General features: G+C 43.7%; 1 protein-coding gene across 3 annotated transcripts in view; it reads left to right on the top strand.

The window, feature by feature from the left end:
- Nucleotides 1–22752, top strand: part of KDM5A (lysine demethylase 5A) — a 937903-nt gene that overhangs the window by 87717 nt on the left and 827434 nt on the right. For 2 of the 3 annotated variants that reach the window (XR_015307532.1, XM_086952834.1), the window contains exons 3-7: nucleotides 4716–4838; nucleotides 5066–5236; nucleotides 5824–5958; nucleotides 7175–7280; nucleotides 11061–11114. Coding sequence is in view for 2 of the 3 variants with exons in the window: in XM_086952834.1 (XP_086808960.1) it covers nucleotides 4716–4838; nucleotides 5066–5236; nucleotides 5824–5958; nucleotides 7175–7280; nucleotides 11061–11114 (589 nt within the window). In the remaining variant the exon portion in view is untranslated. The remainder of the gene's footprint in view (nucleotides 1–4715; nucleotides 4839–5065; nucleotides 5237–5823; nucleotides 5959–7174; nucleotides 7281–11060; nucleotides 11115–22752) is intronic. The other variant, XM_086952835.1, reaches the window with a different exon arrangement.

Here is a 22752-nt window from a genome sequence, read left to right as displayed (position 1 = left end):
GAGCATAAGAGGCACTTGTGTCGCACCAGCAGCCCAAGAGGTTCACACTACAGAGCAGCAACAGTCACAAGTCCTAAAAATGCACAGTTGCACACCACAATTAATTATTCAATTACGTGCAGGACCCACCTCACACAAACACATTGGCTCGAAACACCACCACAACTCAAGATGGGCTCACTTCCTTGGCCAGGAGCATATGTGTTCCGAACACTCACATATGTGCAAGATGTGCAGGACATTAGTGTCCTAATTTCTAAACACAAAATGGCACCAAATTATTTAGATATGGGCGAGCCAGTGACTGCCCGAGAATGTAGCGTGACTCTGGCTCAGCTTGAAGTCCTGTTGGGGCCTCGAGTCGAGCTTTTATATGGCTTCTGCCTGCCTTCCTCCCTCTATCCCTGATGAGACCTTGGGGCTAGGACTGGGGAACTGGGCTCCCAGGTTCAAGTCTCTCTGTCTCTCTCTGTCTCTCTCTCTCTCCACACCTCTCTCTCTCTCTCTCTCTCTCTCTCTCTCTCTCTCTCTCTCTCTCTCTCTCTCTCTCTCTCTCTCTCTCTCTCTCTCTCTCTCTCTCTCTCTCTCTCTCTCTCTCTCTCTCTCTCTCTCTCTCTCTCTCTCTCTCTCTCTACACACCCCTCTCTCTCTCTCCCTCTCTGTACACACCTCTCTCTCTCTCTCTCTCTCCCTCTCTCTCTCTACACACCTCTCTCTCTCTCTCTCTACACACCTCTCTCTCTCTCTCTCTACACACCTCTCTCTCTCTCTCTCTACCTCTAAGTGGCAGCCGGAACCTGATAGCGCTGCTTGTCCTTTTTTTAAAAAACAATAAAGGTCTTGTCTTTGGGGCCTTATAAGTGTTTAACCATGCAACAGGCACCAGATATGGTTGTTGCACCAAGGATATTGTGCTGCATAACTAAATACTTATAAGGTCTCAAAATCGAGCCCTATTGGCTTTGCCAATGCTTGTTTGAACCTGTTGATAGCTAATCGTTGATTTTCTACCATTCTTCCTCCTGTGAGCATATTCTTTTCATTCTGAGAAATTCCCTATAAGGGAGGTTATTGATGAGACTAGTTTGGTGGAAACTTTCTGCGTGTAACACAGCATTTGTTGCTGTGCTTTAACGATGTACAGTGGTATGTACTTCATTATAATGGATGTACATTTCACTATCTATTCACGCCACACGTTCCTCACTTATAGTATATGTGAATTTTAAGTTGGTTTCTGTATTAACCAAGATTTCAAAGAATTCCACAAATTCCTCCCTAGTTCAATCCCAGATTAGCAGTAGATCGTCTATGTACCTTAGCCACATTATGGTTTTGCTCACATAGCAATCATTTTCTTGTTTCCTGGCCAGGGTGTTTTCCCAGCATCTCATGGTTAGGCATACATAACTGGGGCTAAATGGAAATCCCAGTCAGTCAGTCAGTCAGTCATCACCGTTCCTTTCACTTGGCGAAAGATCTCTTCTCCAAACATGAATGTGTTTTGTTCCAGACACAGCTTTATCATATCTAGCAACATTCTGTTGTGATTAAATAATATCGGACCACTGGATATTCTATAGATATATAGATATTCTATAGATGTATAGATATTATATTGATATTTATAGATAGATATTATATAGATATATAGTTATCTATAGATATATTATATGGATATATATATATTATATATCTATTTTGATGTATAGATTTATATATTTAAAACATTTGGTTGCCCATGGATGTCCTAGAGCTAGCGCTGTGCGAAAACAATGACCATAAAAGAGAAACACATGGTAGTTGTTAAAGGATGAGTCATAATCCTATTCTGAATATGCTAGCTTCAGAGGGGAGGCAGGCAAGCAGAGAATAATACAGGGATGATCATGCACTGTAAGAAGTGAAGTGAATGAGGGGGAATAGAATGGGAGCATGGGATGAACAAAGACATGGAGGTACAAACAGATCGGTTGTATTTTGTTTAGTTAAAAAAAATATTATGTGACATCAAAAATAATCAGATTTTAATCAAATTGGATTTCTTTGCAGAAATGGGGTGGAGTTGATGCTGGGAAAATAGTTATATACAGAGATGGTGGTTCCAAAGGAACATCTTTACAGATAAATTAGAAGCAAACAGATGTGCAAATTTGAAACATGACCTCATTAACAAATATTTAGTGAAAACAATTAAAATGAGGTACTTGGGAGATCAAGTTAGGAAATGTATCAAATTTAAATTATTTATTTATTTTTTAATTTTTTTTATTGAGAATTTCCTGGTACAAAGATCAATAAATATCTTATACATTGTATGGTTATTTTTCAAAAGAACATATACAATATAAATTGATTTAAGAAAAAAACCTTTCTATATGGTCCAAATTATACAGGCATACAATAAATTACAATTCCTAACCACGGGATAAAAACAGCATTATACAACTCATATCGGGCTGCTAAGAGCCAGCCTCCAACATGGGTGTGGAAATTTTTTAAAAATCTACTTGGCCAGGGGACAAAAAGTTACATAAATCTACTTGTCCTGGGAAGGTAACTGCTTGCCCCGCCTACTCAATAAATTACTAAGGTAGGTCTGCACAGAGAGAACCTGCACTGCAATCATTGCAACATACTGAGCAATATATATTTCAAATGCAAATCCAATTATGCAGTGCATGGTCATTCACTCTCAAATGCAACTGTTGTACTGAGTGGTTGTACAGCATGTGTGCAGATGTGTCCATGTGCCCTGCAACCAATTATCAACTAGTGTGCATGTAACACATTTTCATTGAGTTGGGTAACAATTAAAAAAAAAAAATATTCAGCACAAAATTATCCCTCTGGGTAAATGTGTGCTTTACAAATGCAAGTTATATTATCAAGCTAGGACACAGGCCTAAACACCGAGGCATTTTCCATGCACCTCTTGCACTGATGGGGGTAGAGTCTGAGTTCAAGATGCAGGATTCTTTCCTTTCACCTTTAAAAAAGGGAAAGCTTCAGAGTCTGCTTCGTCTGTGAAAGGAAAGCACTGTGCTGGTCATGTGAGCATTTATTTTTTGCTGATAGTTTATATAGCGCGATCACGACCCAAAGGTATCGGAGCGCTTCTCATGAGCACCAGTTACAATACACAAGATTGTGTTAATTTTTTTTTTTTTTTAGGCCAGAACAGATTAAGTGACCTGCAATGCTGAGACTCAAACCTGGTCCCCAAGGTTCAAAGTTGGCAGCTCTGGCTGTAACAGGGGAGTCAGGAGCGGGGTGGGTATGTGTGGGGTCTTTGTGTGAAGGGCATAGGGATGGTGGTTGGTTAAATGGTGGGGCAGCCCCACTCTCTCTTCGTAATGGGGGACTCTTTCCTCCCTTCACCCACTCTGGAGTCTGTGACATGAGGCCCTGGCCCTACCTCTACTCCTGCCCTGCTCTCTAAGTCTCATGGCAGCAAGTCCTGAATCCTGTATTCAGAGGGCAGTGAGAATGCAGGGGTGGTAGCAGAAACATGCTGAGAGCCTGGAAAAGGTGCTGACTGCTCAGTGGTTGAATTGCATTAAAAAATGTATAAGAACTGTGATGCTGCACAAAACGGGGGAAGCAGGGTTAGTGAGTCTGGGGACTTGGTCAAAGCAGTGGCTAAAAAACCCAAAATATTTTACTCTAAATCTTTCCATCTCTGCTTGCTGTCCTGATTCGACATACCTTAATCTGTCTCACCTCAACTGACTGGCACCTTAATCTGCCTCACCTCAACTGACTGGCACCTGTGTTCCTTGAATGCAACCTTTGAATATTCCAGAATGTTTTTTTGTGTTCTAGTAAGAGGCTAGATGATCTAACCGGGTAGGTGATTCCCTTAAATTGAATGGACTTTGATATTAGTTCCTGGGCATCATCCCCTTGGTCTCGAGACCTCTTTAGATCGAGCCACATGTTTAAAGAAAAGAAAAAAAACATGATTTTGAAAATGCATATACATACATTCATACAGCTGCATCATTGAGTCCTCCCTCTTCAGCAGTTGATCTGTTCAAGTGTTGTTCACATTTTGCTTCTGCCTACCACAGCATAAATCAAGGGGAAATGGGTCATCCCCCTTAATCCTTTGGCTGTCTTGCACAGTGAGCAACATTATTTTGCCTGATCCAATGGCTACAGCGGTCTAAAAAGAAGTGCAGTTTAATGTGTCAGGGTTGTGGTACCTGAGCTGCTGCTCCACTCGCTTTTTTTCTTGACTTTGCCAATGGTTGTTTCTTGATAGGAAGCAGTAGTACCCATCTTGTGCATCTAATCAAGTCATATTTTATATTAAAAACTCGCCCATTTTAAGAGAATAGTCATCTTTGACTGAACCATGGCATAAAGTTAAAAATTTATTTTTCGAACATTTGTACAACTGCTGAGCAGTTATGAGTTCTGTTGATCAGCTATGAATTGATTAATAGTGACATTTCCTATTTACAGTATTCCCAAACTGCAAACACTGTTGAAGCAAGCACTATATAAAAATATGTTGTAGTTTATACTTTGTTGATGGTACTAAAGAGTTGAATGTGTCCAGTCTCTCACCGGTCTGAAATTTAAAGGTGTAGCAGTTCCAAATTGAAGAATATTTAGGCAGCTGGCTTTAATCCCCTGATACTAATAATTGCAAACCTGTGCTATGTGTATCAGTTTGACATACCATATTCTTTTTTTTATTCTTGTAGGCGATGACAAGAGTGAAACTTGACTTTTTGGATCAGCTGGCAAAATTCTTGGAACTTCAAGGGTCTACTCTGAAAATCCCAATAGTGGAGAGAAAACTCTTAGATGTTTATGCTCTCAGCAAGGTTTGTAGGCTGGTGTGTTTTATGGAAAGCAGTAGCTTTTGGTAAATTATGAAGTGGTTGGAATATTTTGTGATCTAATTTAAGATTCTAAACACCATGTCTGAGTTATTCTTCTGAAGTCAATGAGATCAATCTATCTGAAGTGACTGATTTCTGTCCCGGAAGTCCAACTAGGGCACATTTTTATTGTAACTCTATATTGTTTTTTATTTATTTTTTTACCCTAGACTGTTTCCAGTGAAGGGGGATTTGAGATTGTCACCAAAGAGAAGAAATGGTCCAAAGTAGCCAGTCGGCTGGGCTACTTACCAGGGAAAGGCACAGGTTCACTTCTCAAGAGTCATTACGACCGTATCCTGTATCCATATGAACTTTTCCAGTCTGGAGTCAGCCTCTTGGTGAGATATGGTTGGGATTGGGACCTCAGCCAATGTTTTTTTTTTTTAAATAGGAAGATTGTTCATCACCTGGCATCTTCTTAAGACTTAAACAGGTAGTCCCAAATCATGGCATGGAGCTAAATTAACCTTTACCCATTTCTGCTGCCACTTCTAAGAAAGATGGAGGTGGTCTAAGCCAATTTCTGTACGTTAGAAGCTAATAGATGGCCATCTCCAATCAAAGAAAAAGTAGACCCAGTTTATATCTAACCGACTCAGTTAATAGGATGTTTTTTTTTTCCAAGACACACCAGAGTATGTTTGACAGCATTTGATCATTCTTTAAAATTGAAAAGCATTTCTTTTCATAGTTTGTTGTCATGCAGGTTCATTAAGTGAGCCTGGTTTCCTGATTGGTTATGTTACCGAGAAAGGTAATCTGTTCGTAGCTGAATTCTGACTTCAATGCCTGTGTTGAGATCCTGGTCCTCCACAGATAGACATGATACCTTGACTCCAGCAGGGGGATGACTATCCAGCCGGGGCCCAGACCTGCGATCCTACGATCAGTGAGCCTGATGACGTTCTGTACTCTGATCCTATAGGGCATCCAAAAGCCAAGCTTGAAACTTGAGGAGAAAGTGGAAATGGAGGAGCCCACCACTGACACCCGGGCCTCCGCAGAGCAGGGAATTAAAACGAAGGTTCCTTTGAAGAGATCAAGGCGCATCAAGTCTGAGGTACGCACATCTCCGTCCAAGGATGCAGGGAACGATTACCTTGGATCAGTTATCCTTCCAGTACATTCGTGTCTAAAGCACTTCATGAATGGTCTTGGAATCTCACAAGAATTTTTCATATGGACTGAATGAATCTAGGCAGATTTTGTTTTCTATGGCAGACATGCTATCTAAATATTTTCCTTGACTACAGGTAAAGAAGCGTTCCACTTCAAATCTAGGCAAAAAAGTGCTATATTTTACCTGCAGCTTAGTTATTTTGTACTAGAATAGAAAATACTTTATGTCCAAAGAATATAGGCAAATTCAGCACAAATTACTATAAAAGGATTAGCACATCCCGATAGCAGGTGCTGCCATATAACTCAAAGGTCTGGAAAACAGTAAATGCATGTAAAACCCACTTAAAAATGCCTTCCTTGGAAACAGGGTTCATGTGGCAAGGGTGTGTATTCTTCCCGCATTAACTGTTTAAATGTGCACTTTTTGTTCTTTAAAAATGACGCCTGAAAAATGGTCCTTTGATGGAATTTGAAAACTTGATGTCCTCCTTTAGTCAATGGCTGTCACCCAGTCTCAGAAGGTTTGCATGAAACCCTGGATGATGTTTACAGAACGAAAAGGCTATTTTTACACTTTGGTATGATTTGTTTTAGCATGAAGTTGGCTTGTCTTTTTCTGTCATCCTAAATCTGTGCAGCATTTAGCAGCAGCATTTTTCAGATGGTACCTCACTTAAATGGGTGTTTTTTTCACAGAGCGTGCTTAGTTTAATTTTCTTTTGTTTTTCACTTTGTGTATTTGCGTGCAAATGACAGTCTGTTTTACATTTTTTGCTTCATTTGTCTTTCATGACATGTTTGTGACTGTACTAAGCCAAGAAATACGGAGTCACCATGCAGTCAATGAGAAGATTGTTCTAAGAATTAAAATAATTCATTTTTCTAAGATAGCAGCCAAAGGAAACATCAAGATGGTCCATCTAGTACTCTGGGTACCTGCAGGCAATGTTTTCATGATAGTACAGTGTGGAAGTGACGGAATCAGGCTCAAGTTCATGAATCCCTGTATTGTCCCCCATTTTTCCTTTTCATTTACATTTTTTCAAATGACCGGAGTAGTGGTCTAACATACTGCCTAAAGAGATGTGGGACTAGTGTATACCCAAACTACTTCAAACATTTATGCAGGTCGATATTGTTGTATTTCTTTCCAGAATGATGCATCAGAGAGGGGTAAAAACACAGAACTTAAGAAACTGCAGATATTTGGCGCTGGTCCAAAGATGATGAGCCTAGAGGTGGCAGTGAAGGAGCGAGAAGGTGAGTGAACCTGTGCTCTGAAACCCAGATACTGGGGTCAGCTGTGTATTGGAAGTTTGGTTTACAAGACATCTTTGTTCAAATAAGTTATTTTTTATTTGTTAGAAGTATTCTAAACCTAAACACAGTCTTCTCGTCAAGTTGGCATTCCTACTTTAGAATGAGTTGACGACTACCCCTTTAACAAGTGTGGAACATACATGTGTTTTCTTAACATCGTTTACATAATCAAACCGCTCCTTTACCGTTCGATTTTGTTAGTGTTTTTGTGTGTAATCTGTACTTTGTAGTGTGGGTGTCTTTGAGGCTATGTGCTTGCTCCACACAGATCGTGATCTTTAAATGTACATCGCCGATCTCATCCTAAGATTGGACCTTGACCTAATCATCTTGACTGAAACATGGCTAACTGAATCTTCCACACCTATAATGGACATTCTGGTTCCCCCCAACTACCACATCATTAGGCTTGACAGGTCTGGCAAGATAGGTGGTGGAATCGCATGCATATACAGGAACAACCTTGCTGTTCTGAAAGTCTCCGCATCATCCCTACCCTCCCCAACTTCCTACGAATATATCTGCTTCGATATTATCAGCGAGGGCAAACCGACCTGCTCTCTTCACGGCATTTACCACCCACCCAGAGACAACCTCGCCTTCGTCCAACAAATCATGGACATGATTTCAATCAGCGCTGGACGACAGCACACCCAAATATACCTTGGTGACTTCAACCTCCACTGGAACGATCTCAATGATGCGGTGGTAAATAGTCTTAAAAACTTCCTCGACGCACTGGACCTCACCCAAATATGCAACAGCCCGACCCACGAGAAAGGCTCTATCCTCGACCTTATCATTGCCAAAGAGGAAGCTATCCAACTTGAGTCTATCCAACCATGTGACTGGTCAGACCATCATATGGTCACATTCTTCATCAACGAAAAAGTCAAACTCAACACGGGTCAACCCTCCAGTCCTAAAGTTTGGAAAAGAGATCTGAAAAAACTCAACCCATACTCCCTACCCCCGAACAGCCGCGACCTCCTGCTCCCTCCTACGGGCGCTACCGATGTTCAATCCTTGACTGACCACTATCTCAACGCCATGACCTCAATAATTAATGAGGCTGCTCCCATACAGCTAAAAAGAGTCTCTGCTAAAATCTCCAATCCATGGTACGACGGGAGTCTCAATGAAGATAGACGAGCCATGAGAATGGCAGAGCGCACCTGGAGAGCAGCTCCCTCTGCACTGCACCTGAAAATCCTGAAGAAAAAGAGAAACGCCTACTTCAGGAAAATAAAACGCTCAAAAGCAAACTACTTCAGCAGCCAACTCGACCAAGCAAAAAACCGCCCAAGAAAACTGTTTGAGCTAATCAGAACACAAGCCAAGGAACAACCCCAACCTCTAAGTACTTCATGCGAATCTCCTTCCTGTGAAGACTTCGCCGCTTTCTTTACCCAAAAAACTGACAACATAATGAGTGATCTCCGCACTGACGCAAACCTCTTCGGCACACCCAATTGCATATCACCCTCCGAACTAAAAAACAATGCTACATGGTCCTCCTTCGACACCTACTCCGAAGAAGAAATAGGCAAACTGCTCAGCACCTTGAAACCCTCCAATCACCTCTCTGATCCCCTCCCTGCTAATGCTGTCAAAGATTTCACCCCATTGCTCCTACCACTCTGGACTAAAATTATCAACAGCTCGCTCCAACAAGGAACCTTCCCAGACTCCCTCAAAGTTGGACAAGTCACACCTTTACTAAAGAAACCTACCGCCGACCCATCCGACCTGAACAACTACCGCCCCATTACCAATATTCCCACCCTCGCCAAACTACTGGAAAAATGCGCACAACTGCAACTGACTAAACACATTGATCAGTTTGATCTCCTCAACCCGCATCAATCAGGCTTCCGAGCAGGACACTGTACGGAAACTGCTATGACCCACATAATTGACGACGCCCTTCAAATCCTAGATCAAAATGATACCTGCCTCCTCATTCTTCTTGATCTCTCTTCAGCATTCGACACTGTTAAACATGACAATCGACTCAATCTCTTGAACTCAAGAATGGGTATATCTGGGACTGTTCTCAAGTGGTTCTCCTCCTTTCTACATAACAGGACTCAGAAATTCAAGAGTAACAACCTGATGTCCTCGCCAATACCTGTTTCGTTAGGCGTCCCCCAAGGATCTTCTCTATCACCAACTCTGTTCAACCTAGTTATGGAACCTCTCACCACCTTACTACAAGCATCCAATGTACTCTTTCACATGTACGCAGATGACACCCAACTATATCTCAAATTACAATCCCCCAATGACATTTCACTCCTGAACTCAACGATCAGAAACACCCAATCATGGCTTGCCAATAATCATCTCAAACTCAATGCTCTGAAAACAGAGTTCCTCCTGATCTCACCTCCCGCGAAGATCTCTACCACTCAAACTTGGCTTAAACAGCTAACTGCACTCAATGTCCAGCCCACCTTAGTGGATTCAGCAAAATCTCTAGGCATAACTCTCGACTCCAATCTCAACATGCAGCAACATATCAGCAAGGCTACTAAAGGAGCGAACTTCCAAATCAACACCCTGAGGAAACTTAAACCCTTCCTGCCAGCCAAAGACTTCCAAACTGCAGTACAAGCACTAGTAATCCCGCGAATTGAATACGGCAGCATCGCCCTCTGCGGTCTCCCGCTAACGACTACTGCACCCTTAAGAGCTTCTCTAAACGCTGCAGCGAGACTCATCACAGGGTCAAAAAAACACTCACATATCTCCCCTGACTTGAAATCCTTGAACTGGCTGCCATTTGAAGCCAGAATACATCTGAAAATAGCCTGCATGACACACAAGGCTGTACACCTGAGCTCCCCCGGATACCTCACTCAGAAGCTGTCTATCTCGGGCGGCTCTAGAAACACTAGAGGCTCAAACAATCTTCTGCTAAAACCTCGAAGATTCCGGAAGGAAAAAACCTATAAACGCTCTTTCTCAGGAATGGCACCCAGGATCTGGAACTCACTCCCTCCTGAAATCAGGCTCATCTCCTCCTTCACACTTTTTAAGAAAGAAGTAAAAGCTATCCTCATGGCTAAATACACTTGACCTATTAATGTTGAGCTGTAAAGATTCTGCACCGATTTTTTTTTATTATTCTGTTCGATTCCTATGACTATGTGTTTTACCTGTACTACTGGCTTACCTGACTATCTGTGCACACATTTATCTGTAATATTTACTTTTTTTGTTGTATCGCTTCTACTTTATTCCTTAATGACCTGTTTTTCATTCTCTTCTTGTTATCCCCTGCATTGTAAAGCGCTCTGATATCTGCAAAGATCTTGTTCGCGCTATATAAAACTTTCAAAATAAAAATAAAATAAATAAATATGCTTTAGCATTGTAATTTTAAAGAGCTGGCTCCAGAACAGCTGACAAAAATGAGCAATTAGTGTTGTTATAAGTCTTATTAAAGCAGGTTAACAAGAACCAGCTTTTTACTTCCATATTGAGGTGGAACAGGGTACTTGCCAATGTGAGCTGGGAGCAATGGGGTTCCGTTAGGTGGGCCCTTCCCATAATGGACTTATTAATACAGGGTACCGAACACTCCTTTGACATTTTAACCAAGTGCATGCCATTTTCTGCTGTTGTCTAAGGACGTAGCTTGGGTTCTTTTTTTTTTTTGTTTTAGAGGGAAAATTATGTAAGTGACATATTAATATATATGTTTTACTATTTTAGGATATTCCTGCAAAGAAAACAAACCTCAGTATTGCCATGTGGAAATAAAACAAGGTACTTGAAGCAGCACTTTCAAAACTACATAATGAACAGTTTTACATTCTAGATTGTTCTGAAGTGATGATGTTTAAATACTATTTTTTTAGAATGCTAGAATTTCACTTAGGTTCACACCATAATAACGTCTTGCACTATCTATTGGCAGCCATTGCGCCATCCTCTGAAAGTAAAAGTAATTTGTTGGCCTCGGCACACCATCTTTTTCCAAGTATTTTCCATTTTGTTGCATATTTAAAATAAATAGCTTGTATTTTATATAGGCTTTGTGCTGCACTTTTGCTGTGTGTCGACATGCATATAGCAGCTGTTGGATAGAAAGTCATCACTTACCTTTGTGACACCTTTCTGCCCTGTCATTGTACTTCTTTTGGATAGCGTGTACGTTTTCCCGAACAGAGTTAGACTTTCATTATATACTTGTAGTGAGGCATCGGTTATCAAAGAACCACTCGAAGCGAAAACTTCTTTTCAAGGATAACTACAGTCCTCTTTACGCGGCATTGCCTGAGACAGTGCATGCATTTATGAGACATTTTGTTAGCTTACAGTGGGCCTACAGCCGGCCTAATGCTTACCATTGGTTGGCTTTATAGTTGCTCTTGTTTGTTTGCCTCTGATTTGTTATTGTGCGTAGCCTTCATGTCCTCTTTTTCTGTTTGACCGTCCCATGGAGCATAGCTAGGCTTTCCTGTTTTCAGTTTCTATTTCTGGTGTTTTTTTTCCCAGTTTTTTCAATACCTTACAAAAACAGTGTTTATCAGTGGTTACATATTTTCGTGCCGTTAAAAACAACATAAAGTGTTTTTCCCGGTGTTTATGGAATTTTAATTTAATTGTAATTATTGCTTGCCTTCCACACTGATAGCTCATGTGTAAAGATAGTGTGTGCACAGGGTATCTGAGGTCCAAATACATTTTTACTGCACCAGAATGGACTACAACGCCAACAGCATTCTTCATGATCTCTGAAGATTTATAAGATGCTTTCAGCATACCATATAGCAAGTGACAAGGATCATTTTTGGGAAAGCACTTTACCTCAGGTATCGATTTTGACAGGCCATCATACAACTATTTCATATACATAGCTGAATTACTGCACATACAAACACTATCACTCCAATGTTTATTGAACTTGGTAGGAACTTTTTTCAGCAGCATTCTATGTGACACTGCGTTCCATGTTTACTAAACATCTGGTGTCATGTTTTCACCACTATATCAGATGTTTGGTGACAACATTCTTTTCACATTAACCTGCCCCTACATCTTGCATTGAATGTTATAAGCCTGGGGTGTTTGGCAAATCACCTATAATCAATACTGACTCACTAGAAAAGGTGGCTGATGTATCAAAGGATTTCACCTATTCTCTGTCTGTGGGTAAATGTGATGATATATATTAGGAAAGATTCTTATGAAACCAGCCATTTTACATATCGGTGAAATCAGATGTAACCAAAATATCAAATATGCTTTTGATATTTCCTGATTCTCCACAGTTTATAAAATAACTAGGACCTAAAACATGCATCTAAACACTGCATCTTTAGCCCCAAGACCACAAAACTGAAAAAAGCAGAAGGAAGAGACAATGTTTTAGTGTCGTCCTTAAACAACAACACTCAAGCAGAGTAATGTTAGCCCAGTCTTTCTTGATGCTACCTTGTGTAACAAAGTTACATTGTATTGGTCCCGTCAGGAAAATGACTCTTTCACTCATCTTTTCCATTCTTTCAATTGTACTTAGTTTGTGGTTTTAAAGGTGTTTTTTCAGTGTTTATATTTTTACACCTGTGATGGCTATTTTCCTTTCGGTGGGGTTTTATCAGTTATTATCGGTTTAAACCTAAATCTAGATAGCCTAAGCATAGCTCCAGTACTTGTGTACTTCCACTGCTTCCATTTTGGGAGCTGTTTTTTTCTTTTTTGTTCAGGCACTCTGCGAGAATGCATGTGTTTGTGAGCTTTTCCCACTTCTGTGCCGCCCCCGCACTCTGTGTCGCGCTCTCTCACCTGTTTACTTCTGCCTCCCTCAAGCGCTCCTCTTCCCCCCCTCCTGTTGTCAATTCCATGTTGTTTCTTGCCCCTTCCTACTATCTGGTATTGCTTGCCCTCTTCGGCTATCTGTTATGGCGTGCTTTTACTCGCTGTCTGTTGTTGCTCGCTTGCTCTCTCCTTCCTCCTGCTGCCTGTGTTGTTGCTTACCCTCACCCACTGTCCATGTTGTTGCTTGCCCCCTCCTGCTGTCCATGTTGTTGCTTACCCCCTCCCATAGTCTGTGTTGTTGCTTTCCTGCTCCCTCCCTCATCTTGTTGTCTGAGTAGTTGCTTGTCTCCTCCCGCTCTCCGTGTTGTTGTTTGCCCCTTCCCGCCTGCCTCCCATTGTACATGTTGCCTCCACCGTAACCCAAAAAAATGCTTTGGCCTCGTCATAGTGCTTTTTAAGAAACTTTTAGCAATGCACCAGTCCCTCCTCTCCCTGGTGTCATTGCTTCCCCCAACTCCCTTTCAGATGTTGTTTGTCCCACCCTCCTGCAAAAAAAACCCTATGACGCAGACACTACTTGCCGTGTCATAGAGTTGTTTTTTACACCCCCCCCCATGTTGCATGCCCTCCCTCCCACCAGCAATAAAAACTTGCTCCATTCTCCCGTCCTTCCCCCGTCCATTGCTGGCTGCCATGACACCTTTCACTGAAGGCACTGTGATCGCACGGGTAACTTAAAATCCTTGCGATGCTAAATGTCCTTGCTATGTCCCTCTTGGCTACTACTAGCGCTAAAAAGATCAGCAGAGGGCGGGCCAGGTCCACATCATTTGTCATCCCTAGGAGTATGAGCTTCGGGTCCATTGGGATCTCCGTCCCCAGTACCTCCCCCAGTTCAGCAGTGACCACCCCCCAGTAGGTTTGTATATGAGGGCACGACCATAGTATGTGCAAGAAATCCCCAGTTGCCATCCCACATCGCAGACAGCTAGGGTCAGACACTTCCCATCTTGAAAAGCCTCTGTCTGTCAAAGTATGCCCTGTGTAAGATTTTGAATTGTATCAGGCGGAGTCGTGATTTGATTGCTACCTCCCTAGGGTGCATCAGCACTACCCACCAATCTACGTCGTCCATCTCTCCCAGCTCTTTCTCCCAGGTGGTGCGGAGTCCAGTCAGCCTATCTGGTTTATTATTCATAATCGTTTTGTATGTCAGGGATACAGCCTTTTTTGGGATCTTTTCCTGTAGTAAGCGGCCCTCCAGGGGGGCGTATTCAGGGAGTGCCTCCTGTACTGCCCCCTCCGGCCGCCGGGCATGTCTAAATTGTATATATTTGAAAAATTGGGAGCGGTGCAGTCCAAATTCCGTCTGCAGGGACTGAAATGACTTCAGAGTCCCACTTTTAACCACATCCCCCCAGGGAGGAGATGCCGATATCATCCCATCCTCGGAAGCCTTTTAACTTACTGAGTTCTTTCAGCAATGTGCAGTCCCAGATCGGGGTCTGCCTCGAAGGCCTATGAGTGCACCCTACAGCTTTCGTGGCCTTTTGCCAAGCTCCCAATGTGAGTCTGGTGGCCGGTAGCAGCTTGTTTCGTCCCCTCCCCTCGTAAATGTAGTGTATGCAGCTATGCGTGTCCATATTGTGTCTTTCTAGTGCGTACGTGGGATGTGCAGCCGGTGCGTGGACCCAATCATTGATGGGGGCCAGATGTTCCGCCCAGTAGTAGGCCTCTACATCACTTAGAGAAATTCCCCCATCATATTGGTGCCTCTGTAGGGTCGCCAATGCCACCCTGGGGTGCTTTCCTAACCATAGGAAGGACCTTAGTTCCGCATGTACGTCTGAGAAAAACTTGTGCGGTAACGGAAGATACTAGTTTTGGAATGCATAGAGGAATCTCGGCAAGGAGACCATTCTGAACATGGCCGCCCGCCCAAGAAGTGTCAGGGGGAGCAACTGCCATCTGCCTGCGTCTAATTTAAAGTTATTAAGCACACGGATAATATTGCGATCGTAGGCTATTGTCCTGTCTGTTGTTATGAATATTCCTAGGTACGTGAAACCTACAGTAGTAGTCTGCAGTCTGTCTGGTAGGTCAGGCCATTCCGTCCGTCCCCGAGGGTCATAGAGCATTGACTTATGCCAGTTAATTTGGTATCCCGATCTAGCCCCATACTGGTCAAGCTCCGAAAAGAGCGCCGGTATAGTAGTCTCTGGCTTTGTCACATACAGCTGCACATAATCTGCATAGAGGGACAGTTTTTCCTCTTGCGATCCTGCCTGACCCAAACGGAAACCCGACACCTTAGGGTTTTGCCTAATCGCGCATGCCGCGACCTCAATAGTTAGGGCAAACAGAAGGGGAGACAGGGGGCATCCCTGCCGGGTTCCCCTCTGTATGGGAAAAGCCTTGGACATCGCCCCGTTGACCCTGACTCGAGCAACAGGGCCTGAGTAAAGGAGTCGTACCCTACTTCTAAACTTGGGCCTAAACCCTAGATCAGGGGTCTCCAACCTTTTGTGTAGTGAGAGCTACTTCTGTTCAGTGAAAATCGTTGTGAGCTACTAAACCCCAAGCAACTTGCGCATTTTTCTGAGAGACCTCTCGCGCCCAATTTCATTGACGTTAAACCTAATGTCTTCAGAGCCATACTGTGGTTTGAATGCAGTTCTTAAGAGTTCCCTCTCAGAGGATTGTTTTTGTGCAAGAAGGTGCCCCTTCCTGAGAAAAAACAATTCCATCTGCAACGCAGGCTCCCTTACATCACAGCACGCAGTGCCTGTGTTGGCACTAGGCAGCAATTTGTGTGCCAGTTTGCACAGAAAATAGGAAATGTAATTAAGGCTAGCTGCACATTTGCTCGCTGCACATTCTGTCAAGGAACCTGCCATACCACTCCCGAGTTGTGCTCCTCTATGAGCTCTCGACTCAAATACTTGACTTGAAGGACCTATCTGAAGGAGGGAAAGTGTGCCTGTCCATGCAAGAGAGATTATCAAGGAAGATAATGTCTGCATATTCTCAGTATATGGAGCACCCAGAGAAAGCGTATGGTTGGAGAGACCTGTATCGTGAGTGGGTCACTGGTCTCTCTACATAGTTCCTACTTAATAACTGCCCAAATAAAGTGAGCCTTCCGGACATCATCAGAGCCCAAAACATCAGCATTCAATTCTACGCCAACGACACCCAACTTGTCCTCTCGCGCTCACCCCATCACGACAAAGACCAATTTCCACAATTGTGAACAACGTCTTGGCCTTGATGAAGAACTGCTTGAAGCTCAACATGGACAAAACAGAAGTACTGAACTTCGGCAGACACACCTCCCTCTGAAATGACTCCTCGTGGCCATCGGAACTCGGACCCACTCCCACTCAAAAAGCGCCCTCCCGCAACCTCCATCATCCTAGATCGCAAACTCTCCATGAAACGTAGGTCGACACTGCTTCCTCAGCCTGCTTCCACACGCTCTGCAGCTTTTTTAAGTGGCTACCAATCAACACCAGAAAAACAGTGGCACATGCCCTCTGCACAAGCCGACTGGATTACAGCAACACACTGTATTGTCACCACCACTGAACTCTTCAAGACCCCAGACAATCCAAAACACAGCAGACAGACTGATCCTTAACTTGTCCAAGAGAACCAACACCACCCAACACCTGAAAGACCTCCTCTGGCTCCCCATCCAGAAAAGGTGGCAATCAACACTTCTTTCTCATGCCTACAAAGCCCTCTACGATCAAGGACCTGCCTACATAAACCACAGTCTGAACCTCCACATACTACCCAGGGACCTCACCTTGCCCTCGCACAGATACTGCGCATCCACCGCACTGGTGGATGCTCCTTCTCCCACCTCGTCACCAAAACCTGGAACACCCTCCACCTCACCATCGCTGACCGACTTTAGGAAGGGATTCAAGACATGGCTTGTCAACTAATGCCAAATGCAAAAAGAACAATTGATGGACAGAATGCAGAACAATGTCATACATTCACCCCAGTACAGAGATCTGGTCCTAAATCCATCATATTTTTGCTCACCACACCATTCCAGTTTGGACCCAGCCATATGCAAACCAGTCTTGATGGGCTCACTGTGCCACTGAAATCAAGCTATCCTGGCTGAAGAGGGGTGAAACCCCCAAACCGGTCCATGGATGCTTGTTTCTGGTCCAGGGAGAACCTGGCTTGGCAGTTTAGGCTGGACTGTTCCCATGAGGCACAGGGTCAAGACTCATTTGCATATGGCCAGCTCTATGCCGGCGGTGGCATGGTGAGCAAAAGAATGATGGATTTAATCCAGATCTCTTGACTGGGGGTCATTTCTTCTTCTTCTTCTTCTCTCTTTGCCCCCTCCGTCTTCACCGCGCTATGCAATGCAATAGGTGTTGCTTTTGGTATTGTAAATAACAATGCCTTTTAATTTTTTTTAAGGGCATTGCCATTTACAATGTCAATAGCTCTAAATAATGTCATTGTGAGATCTATTGCATTGTAAATGCTTGTTCTTTACTGCTTGCAGCCAGAGATAAGTAAATATTTTCTTTTCTCTTCATAAGGATTTTGAATGTTTATTCCTGCATGGGTATGCTCTCATTTCCTTTGCGGGACCGCTTTTGCGCTCCAACGCGACTTGGCATTACAATGACCCTGTTTATGTGCTAGCTGGTGCCGGTGCTGCGCGGAATCTCTATGATTTGCAACAATTGATTTTTGGAATCCCTATCAGTATCCAAGGGTGCTTGTCATTGCCTCTACCAGCCCCTGGAGAGTGACGCCCTGATTTAGTGCCTACATTTGGACGCCCAGGGTTGCCACCTGGGGTAGGTTTGCTTGTTTTCGTAGATGGCCCCATAGATGTTTGTACTGCTGCCAGGCATTTCTACTGGCCTGGAGGGGACACGATCCCAGGTGGCTAATTGTATCCTAACTACTGCATCAGTCAGGCAGGGTAGTGTCCCCTGGGACTCGACCCCTAAGAGTTGCTGCTCTGCCCTGTGCGTGATTCACTGGTCCCCAACACCTGAACAACAGTCTCGCCGGAACTACTTGTATGCCCTACTCTATCCGCTTATCTTTAGCAGCGCAGGTGTTATACAGCGCCTGGCAGGGTCCCAAGTGTTGTTACAGTAGTGCTATATGTGCCGTAAGTATGTGGGAACAAGGTGACATGCAGTGGTACGAGGATCCCTTGTGGTCAAGTTCTCTGGGAGTATGACTTTTATGACACGGTAGACACGTCCATTTACAGGGTCATTGAGAAGGCTATGGCCCCCAATGAGGAGCTCCTAGCACAGCAGATTGCACGTGAATGTGCACAGTGCGCTCAGCCACTGCGAATGCCACTGTACGCCCGCAAACTAAGGGGGATGTGGAGCCTACCCCAACCAAACGCCTTAAGGTTGATGGGGTGGATCAGGATGCTTTTGCATGTTTGCACAAGTGGTCCCTTCAGACTATGATACCCTACCACTACATCATTGCCTAGTGACCCTCAAGGTGTGGATGATGATTCTGATATGCTGGATCCTGAGCAGATACTACACCCTCGGTCGGCAGACACACGGCCTCTAAGTACCAAGCTATTTCTTATTTTGTCATCTCCCCAGTGCTTTTCCGGTATCTCCCACTCATATCCATGCTTCTTTTACCCTGCTTCGCCTCCCCTTCCTACATCTTCCACTCTTATCCTTGCTTCTTTTACCCTGCCTCGCCCCCTAACCTGTGCATGCCCTGTGTGCACCATTCCTGACCTTGCCTCTTTACCATGCTTCGCCCCCCTTCTTGTGTCTTCCGTTCCTGTCCTTGCTTCTTTTCCCTGCCTGGCCTCCCCCCTTCCTATGTCTTTATGTCTGCATGTATTGTCTCAGCCATTTTGCGCGGGGCAGAATACAGTCCAAACACTAAGATAGGAGGCTCCACTTTGTGTATCTTCTAAAATAAAGGGGCCTCATGTGCAAATTGTAGCAACTTAAAATGACGTGTTCATGGTCCCTGACAGTTTGCCGACCAATCACATTTGTGCTGTGCACTGGCATGGACTTATTCGTCAAATGCATCTGTTGCATCCATTATGTCCTGTCCATCTCCAAAAGATAAAAATATTAACAGCCCTGTTCTTCTACGCACAATTTGCTACTGCTCCATTGATACCACCTTCGATTAGATGCAAGCATCTTTGAGGCACTATTTTTACTCCCTTAATCTAGTCATTGTTCTTTCTGGCCACACTTTTTCACCACACCTGTTCTCCACACATTCAAGTGACCTGAGCTAAGAATGGCACACCTCGTTATGTACTTTTTGATTACATGTTTAATTTGTGGGAGTTAAGGGGGCTTTTTGAAACAAAGACATACGGATTTAATATAGTTGGTGAAATACATACATAAAGAACCACAAACGGAAGAGTGTGTAATAGGTGTTACACTCTTTGTTGAGATTCGCTGTGGAATGTGTCAATGCTTTCAGACGCAACCCATTTATACGTTTCTGCCTATCAAAAACAAGTAGTAAACCATTAGCAAAACAGATGCTTCCACAGTACCAGTCGCTAAATGCCAAATTTATTTTTGAAAGGAGCACCTATCCCATTAAGCGGCATAATCTGGCTGGTTTACAAACAAAATTTCAACTTTCAATAAATGTGAATGGAGACATAACATACGTGGTCTGGACTACTTCAAAACAAAAGTCAATCTGACAGGTGCCTTTTATTTATGTATTTTAAAAACCTGACCGCATTGAGTAAACACTCATTTTGTACTTGTAGTCGTTGCTTTCGAAAAGTAAGGCTTGCAAAAATGTGCCTCTTTTACTGCCAGCCTTGCTTCTGCTACGTAAGGTCTTTAATTGCAAAATACGTGTATACGCCCCACTTGCAGGTTTTAAAAACACACATATAAAAGTTGCTTTCATTTACAATGCTAATAGCTCAAACTCTTGCAAATACGAGACCCATTGCATTGCAAATGCTTGTTAGTATTTTCACGTATAAGGACATGCAATGCAAATAACTTTAAAGTCATAACTACTTTCAGTGATTTAGGTTTTTCTTGCGATGACTGAGGAAAGGTACAGATGGAACGTTAAGCTGCACTTTTTCAAAGGAATAGCCAGGAATATGGACAGGTTTTTATTTGCTAAGCTGTTTCTGCAGTCCTTTATTGATAGTGAAAACTTGCACAAACTAAAACTAAGTTTCTGTCACTAATCTGGCCCTGGAGAATCTTGTCCTACTCTAGACAGGGTTTTCTATTTTCTCAACTTGTCAGGGCAATACCAAATAAATAAATGTAGTCTGTCCTGAAATGAGCCTTTATATCATCTCCACATATATGTGGGCAATCTGGACAGTATCTTCCTTTCTGATAGATACATCTGCCAGTGGATTCCTCACCTTGTGAATATCCCCTTGCGTCAGCAACATTCGGAAATTCTTTCGTAGCTTCGCTCCGACGTGGGCGACGTCATAAAGGCACGGCATCGCGCGCGACTCCGCTGACGTCACCGACACCATATTAGGCCCACGCTGGCATGATGACATCAGTTCCCTTTTTTCTGCGTCGTCGACGCTAACGGTTTTCTAGGGATCGTCCATAGCTATTGCAGTAACCTTGTTACTTTGTTATAATTGTGCTTCATTGTCTTCTCTCTCGACATGTCTTTGAAGAAGACCGGGTTTAAAGCTTGTGGGGAATGCGGCAAAACCATGTCCATTACTAATCCACATGATTGCTGCGTATGGTGTCTAAGCGCCGACCATGACGTCGAAGACTGCCAGTCTTTTAAGAAGATGACACCTAAGGCCCTCCGGGAGAGAGAAAGCAAGCTTCTCGTGGCAAAACTTAAAGGAAGAAAAGAGAAGAAAAGTTTGAGATCGCGAACTCTGCGTTCAAGGTCAAGGTCTCGTTCGAGGTGGCGCTCGGACTCGTCCTCTGCCCATGCTTCGAGATCTTCAAAAAAGAAACATAAGAAGAGGACCCATAAATCCTGACCTCACTCGAGGAAGGACTCTGGTTCAAAGCCGAAGTCACAGGTGAAGCTGGTTGAGAAGGTAGTGATGTCTTCGGCTTCGGAAGAGCAGGACGCCGAGGGTGAGGTGTCGCATGCAAATTCGCCAGGTTCACCGAGGCAGATAACAAATCCATCTCCGGTTCCGTCTCATCCTTCAGGTCGGGAGGATGAAGGTGAGGAGGAGGTGGTTGGTGAGGTAGAGGCTCCGTTGCCCGAGTGTTCGTCGACTCTGGTGCACCAGCCCAAAGAGGGGGTCGACGTCGTATCGACTCCACGCCCTCAAGAGCAGCCCGGGGGTTCGTACCCAGCCTTCCCGGCTCCAGGTCAGGATCCGACGCAGTTCCTGAATGCAATGTTCGCTATGTACTCCAGGGCTTGTACTCTCTTGTAGGTATCAAGGACCCCCTGATATGGATAGGACTCCTGGGTCAGGGACAACAATTATTATGTAGAGGCATATACCCAGGCAGACTTTCAAGGCAAAAGCTGGCTATTTAGGGAGACGTATACATATACATATAACTGATAAAAATTTAAATTAAAGCAATGGACTGGAATGATATCAAAAGGATAATTTTTAATACAAATATAAATATAAAAGATGAATTGGTACATATAGTCAACAATTTACACATTAAAAAAGTCCTTCTTAAGGCTTATGTGGCTCTTCTTCAATTTTATATTAGAAAAACATCGTGATATATAGAAAAAGGATTTTTTTCCCTTTTTTTTGGTTTATGAAGAGTAGTCTTTTGTCTTCATCAGGACAAATGGGAATTCAGCCACTTTTTCTAAAAACAATTATGACCAAAAAGGTTCGAAGTTGATGTAGGGAGTAAGGCACCTTTCCTCTAAAATCCGGAAACGGTATGTGATAACTATTTAAGCAGTGTTCACTGCCTCCATCTTACTTCTACCTACAAATATTACTCGTCGTCTTTTCACAGGGGAGGGGAGGGAGGCTTCAAACAATCACCGCCATGTTCGTCAAGCTTTTTGTAACTTTTACTCTTGTTGGATGTTACGACAAAACGCTCGGTGATTGTTAGAAGCTGTTATATATCTTAGCTCCGCTTTCATTAACATGCGGCTGTGTTATTAAAATTGGATATCCGTTAACTGGATGACGCCCACGTTTGGATGTACGCAGTGCTCGAAACGTCTCTACCTCCCTCAGCGGTTCGGATTGTGAAAAAAGTTATGTACCCCACTAGGGCTCCTGCTGGTCCGACGGGTCCGATGGCAATTAGTCTGGGTGTTCCCCAGTCCTATGCTCCTGCGCCCTTTATGCCCTTTATGCCCTTTATGCCGGCTCCAGCACCGCATTGGCATTTTCCGACTCCGGTGAGGCCATCGACACCGAAGCAGTCGATGCTGATTCCATCGACGCTGAATCCATCAACTCCGATGCCGAACCCTGAACGACCTTGTGTGAAACTTCCTCGGCCGATGTCGGGATCGGCACCGGCTCAGACTGAGTCAACAGTGGATCTGTCGGCATCGTATGTGAAGCACAGGTCGAGGCGTGAGGCCCAGAGGCTTATGGAGGAAGAGCGGTTTCGTGAAGAAAATTTGGAGGAGGGTGAGCTGCAGGAGTCTGAGGACCCATTTG

Source organism: Lissotriton vulgaris, chromosome 1_2 (assembly GCF_964263255.1).
Source record: "Lissotriton vulgaris chromosome 1_2, aLisVul1.2, whole genome shotgun sequence".
Taxonomy (NCBI): Eukaryota; Metazoa; Chordata; class Amphibia; order Caudata; family Salamandridae; genus Lissotriton; species Lissotriton vulgaris.
This window is presented reverse-complemented; position numbering and strand designations above follow the sequence as displayed.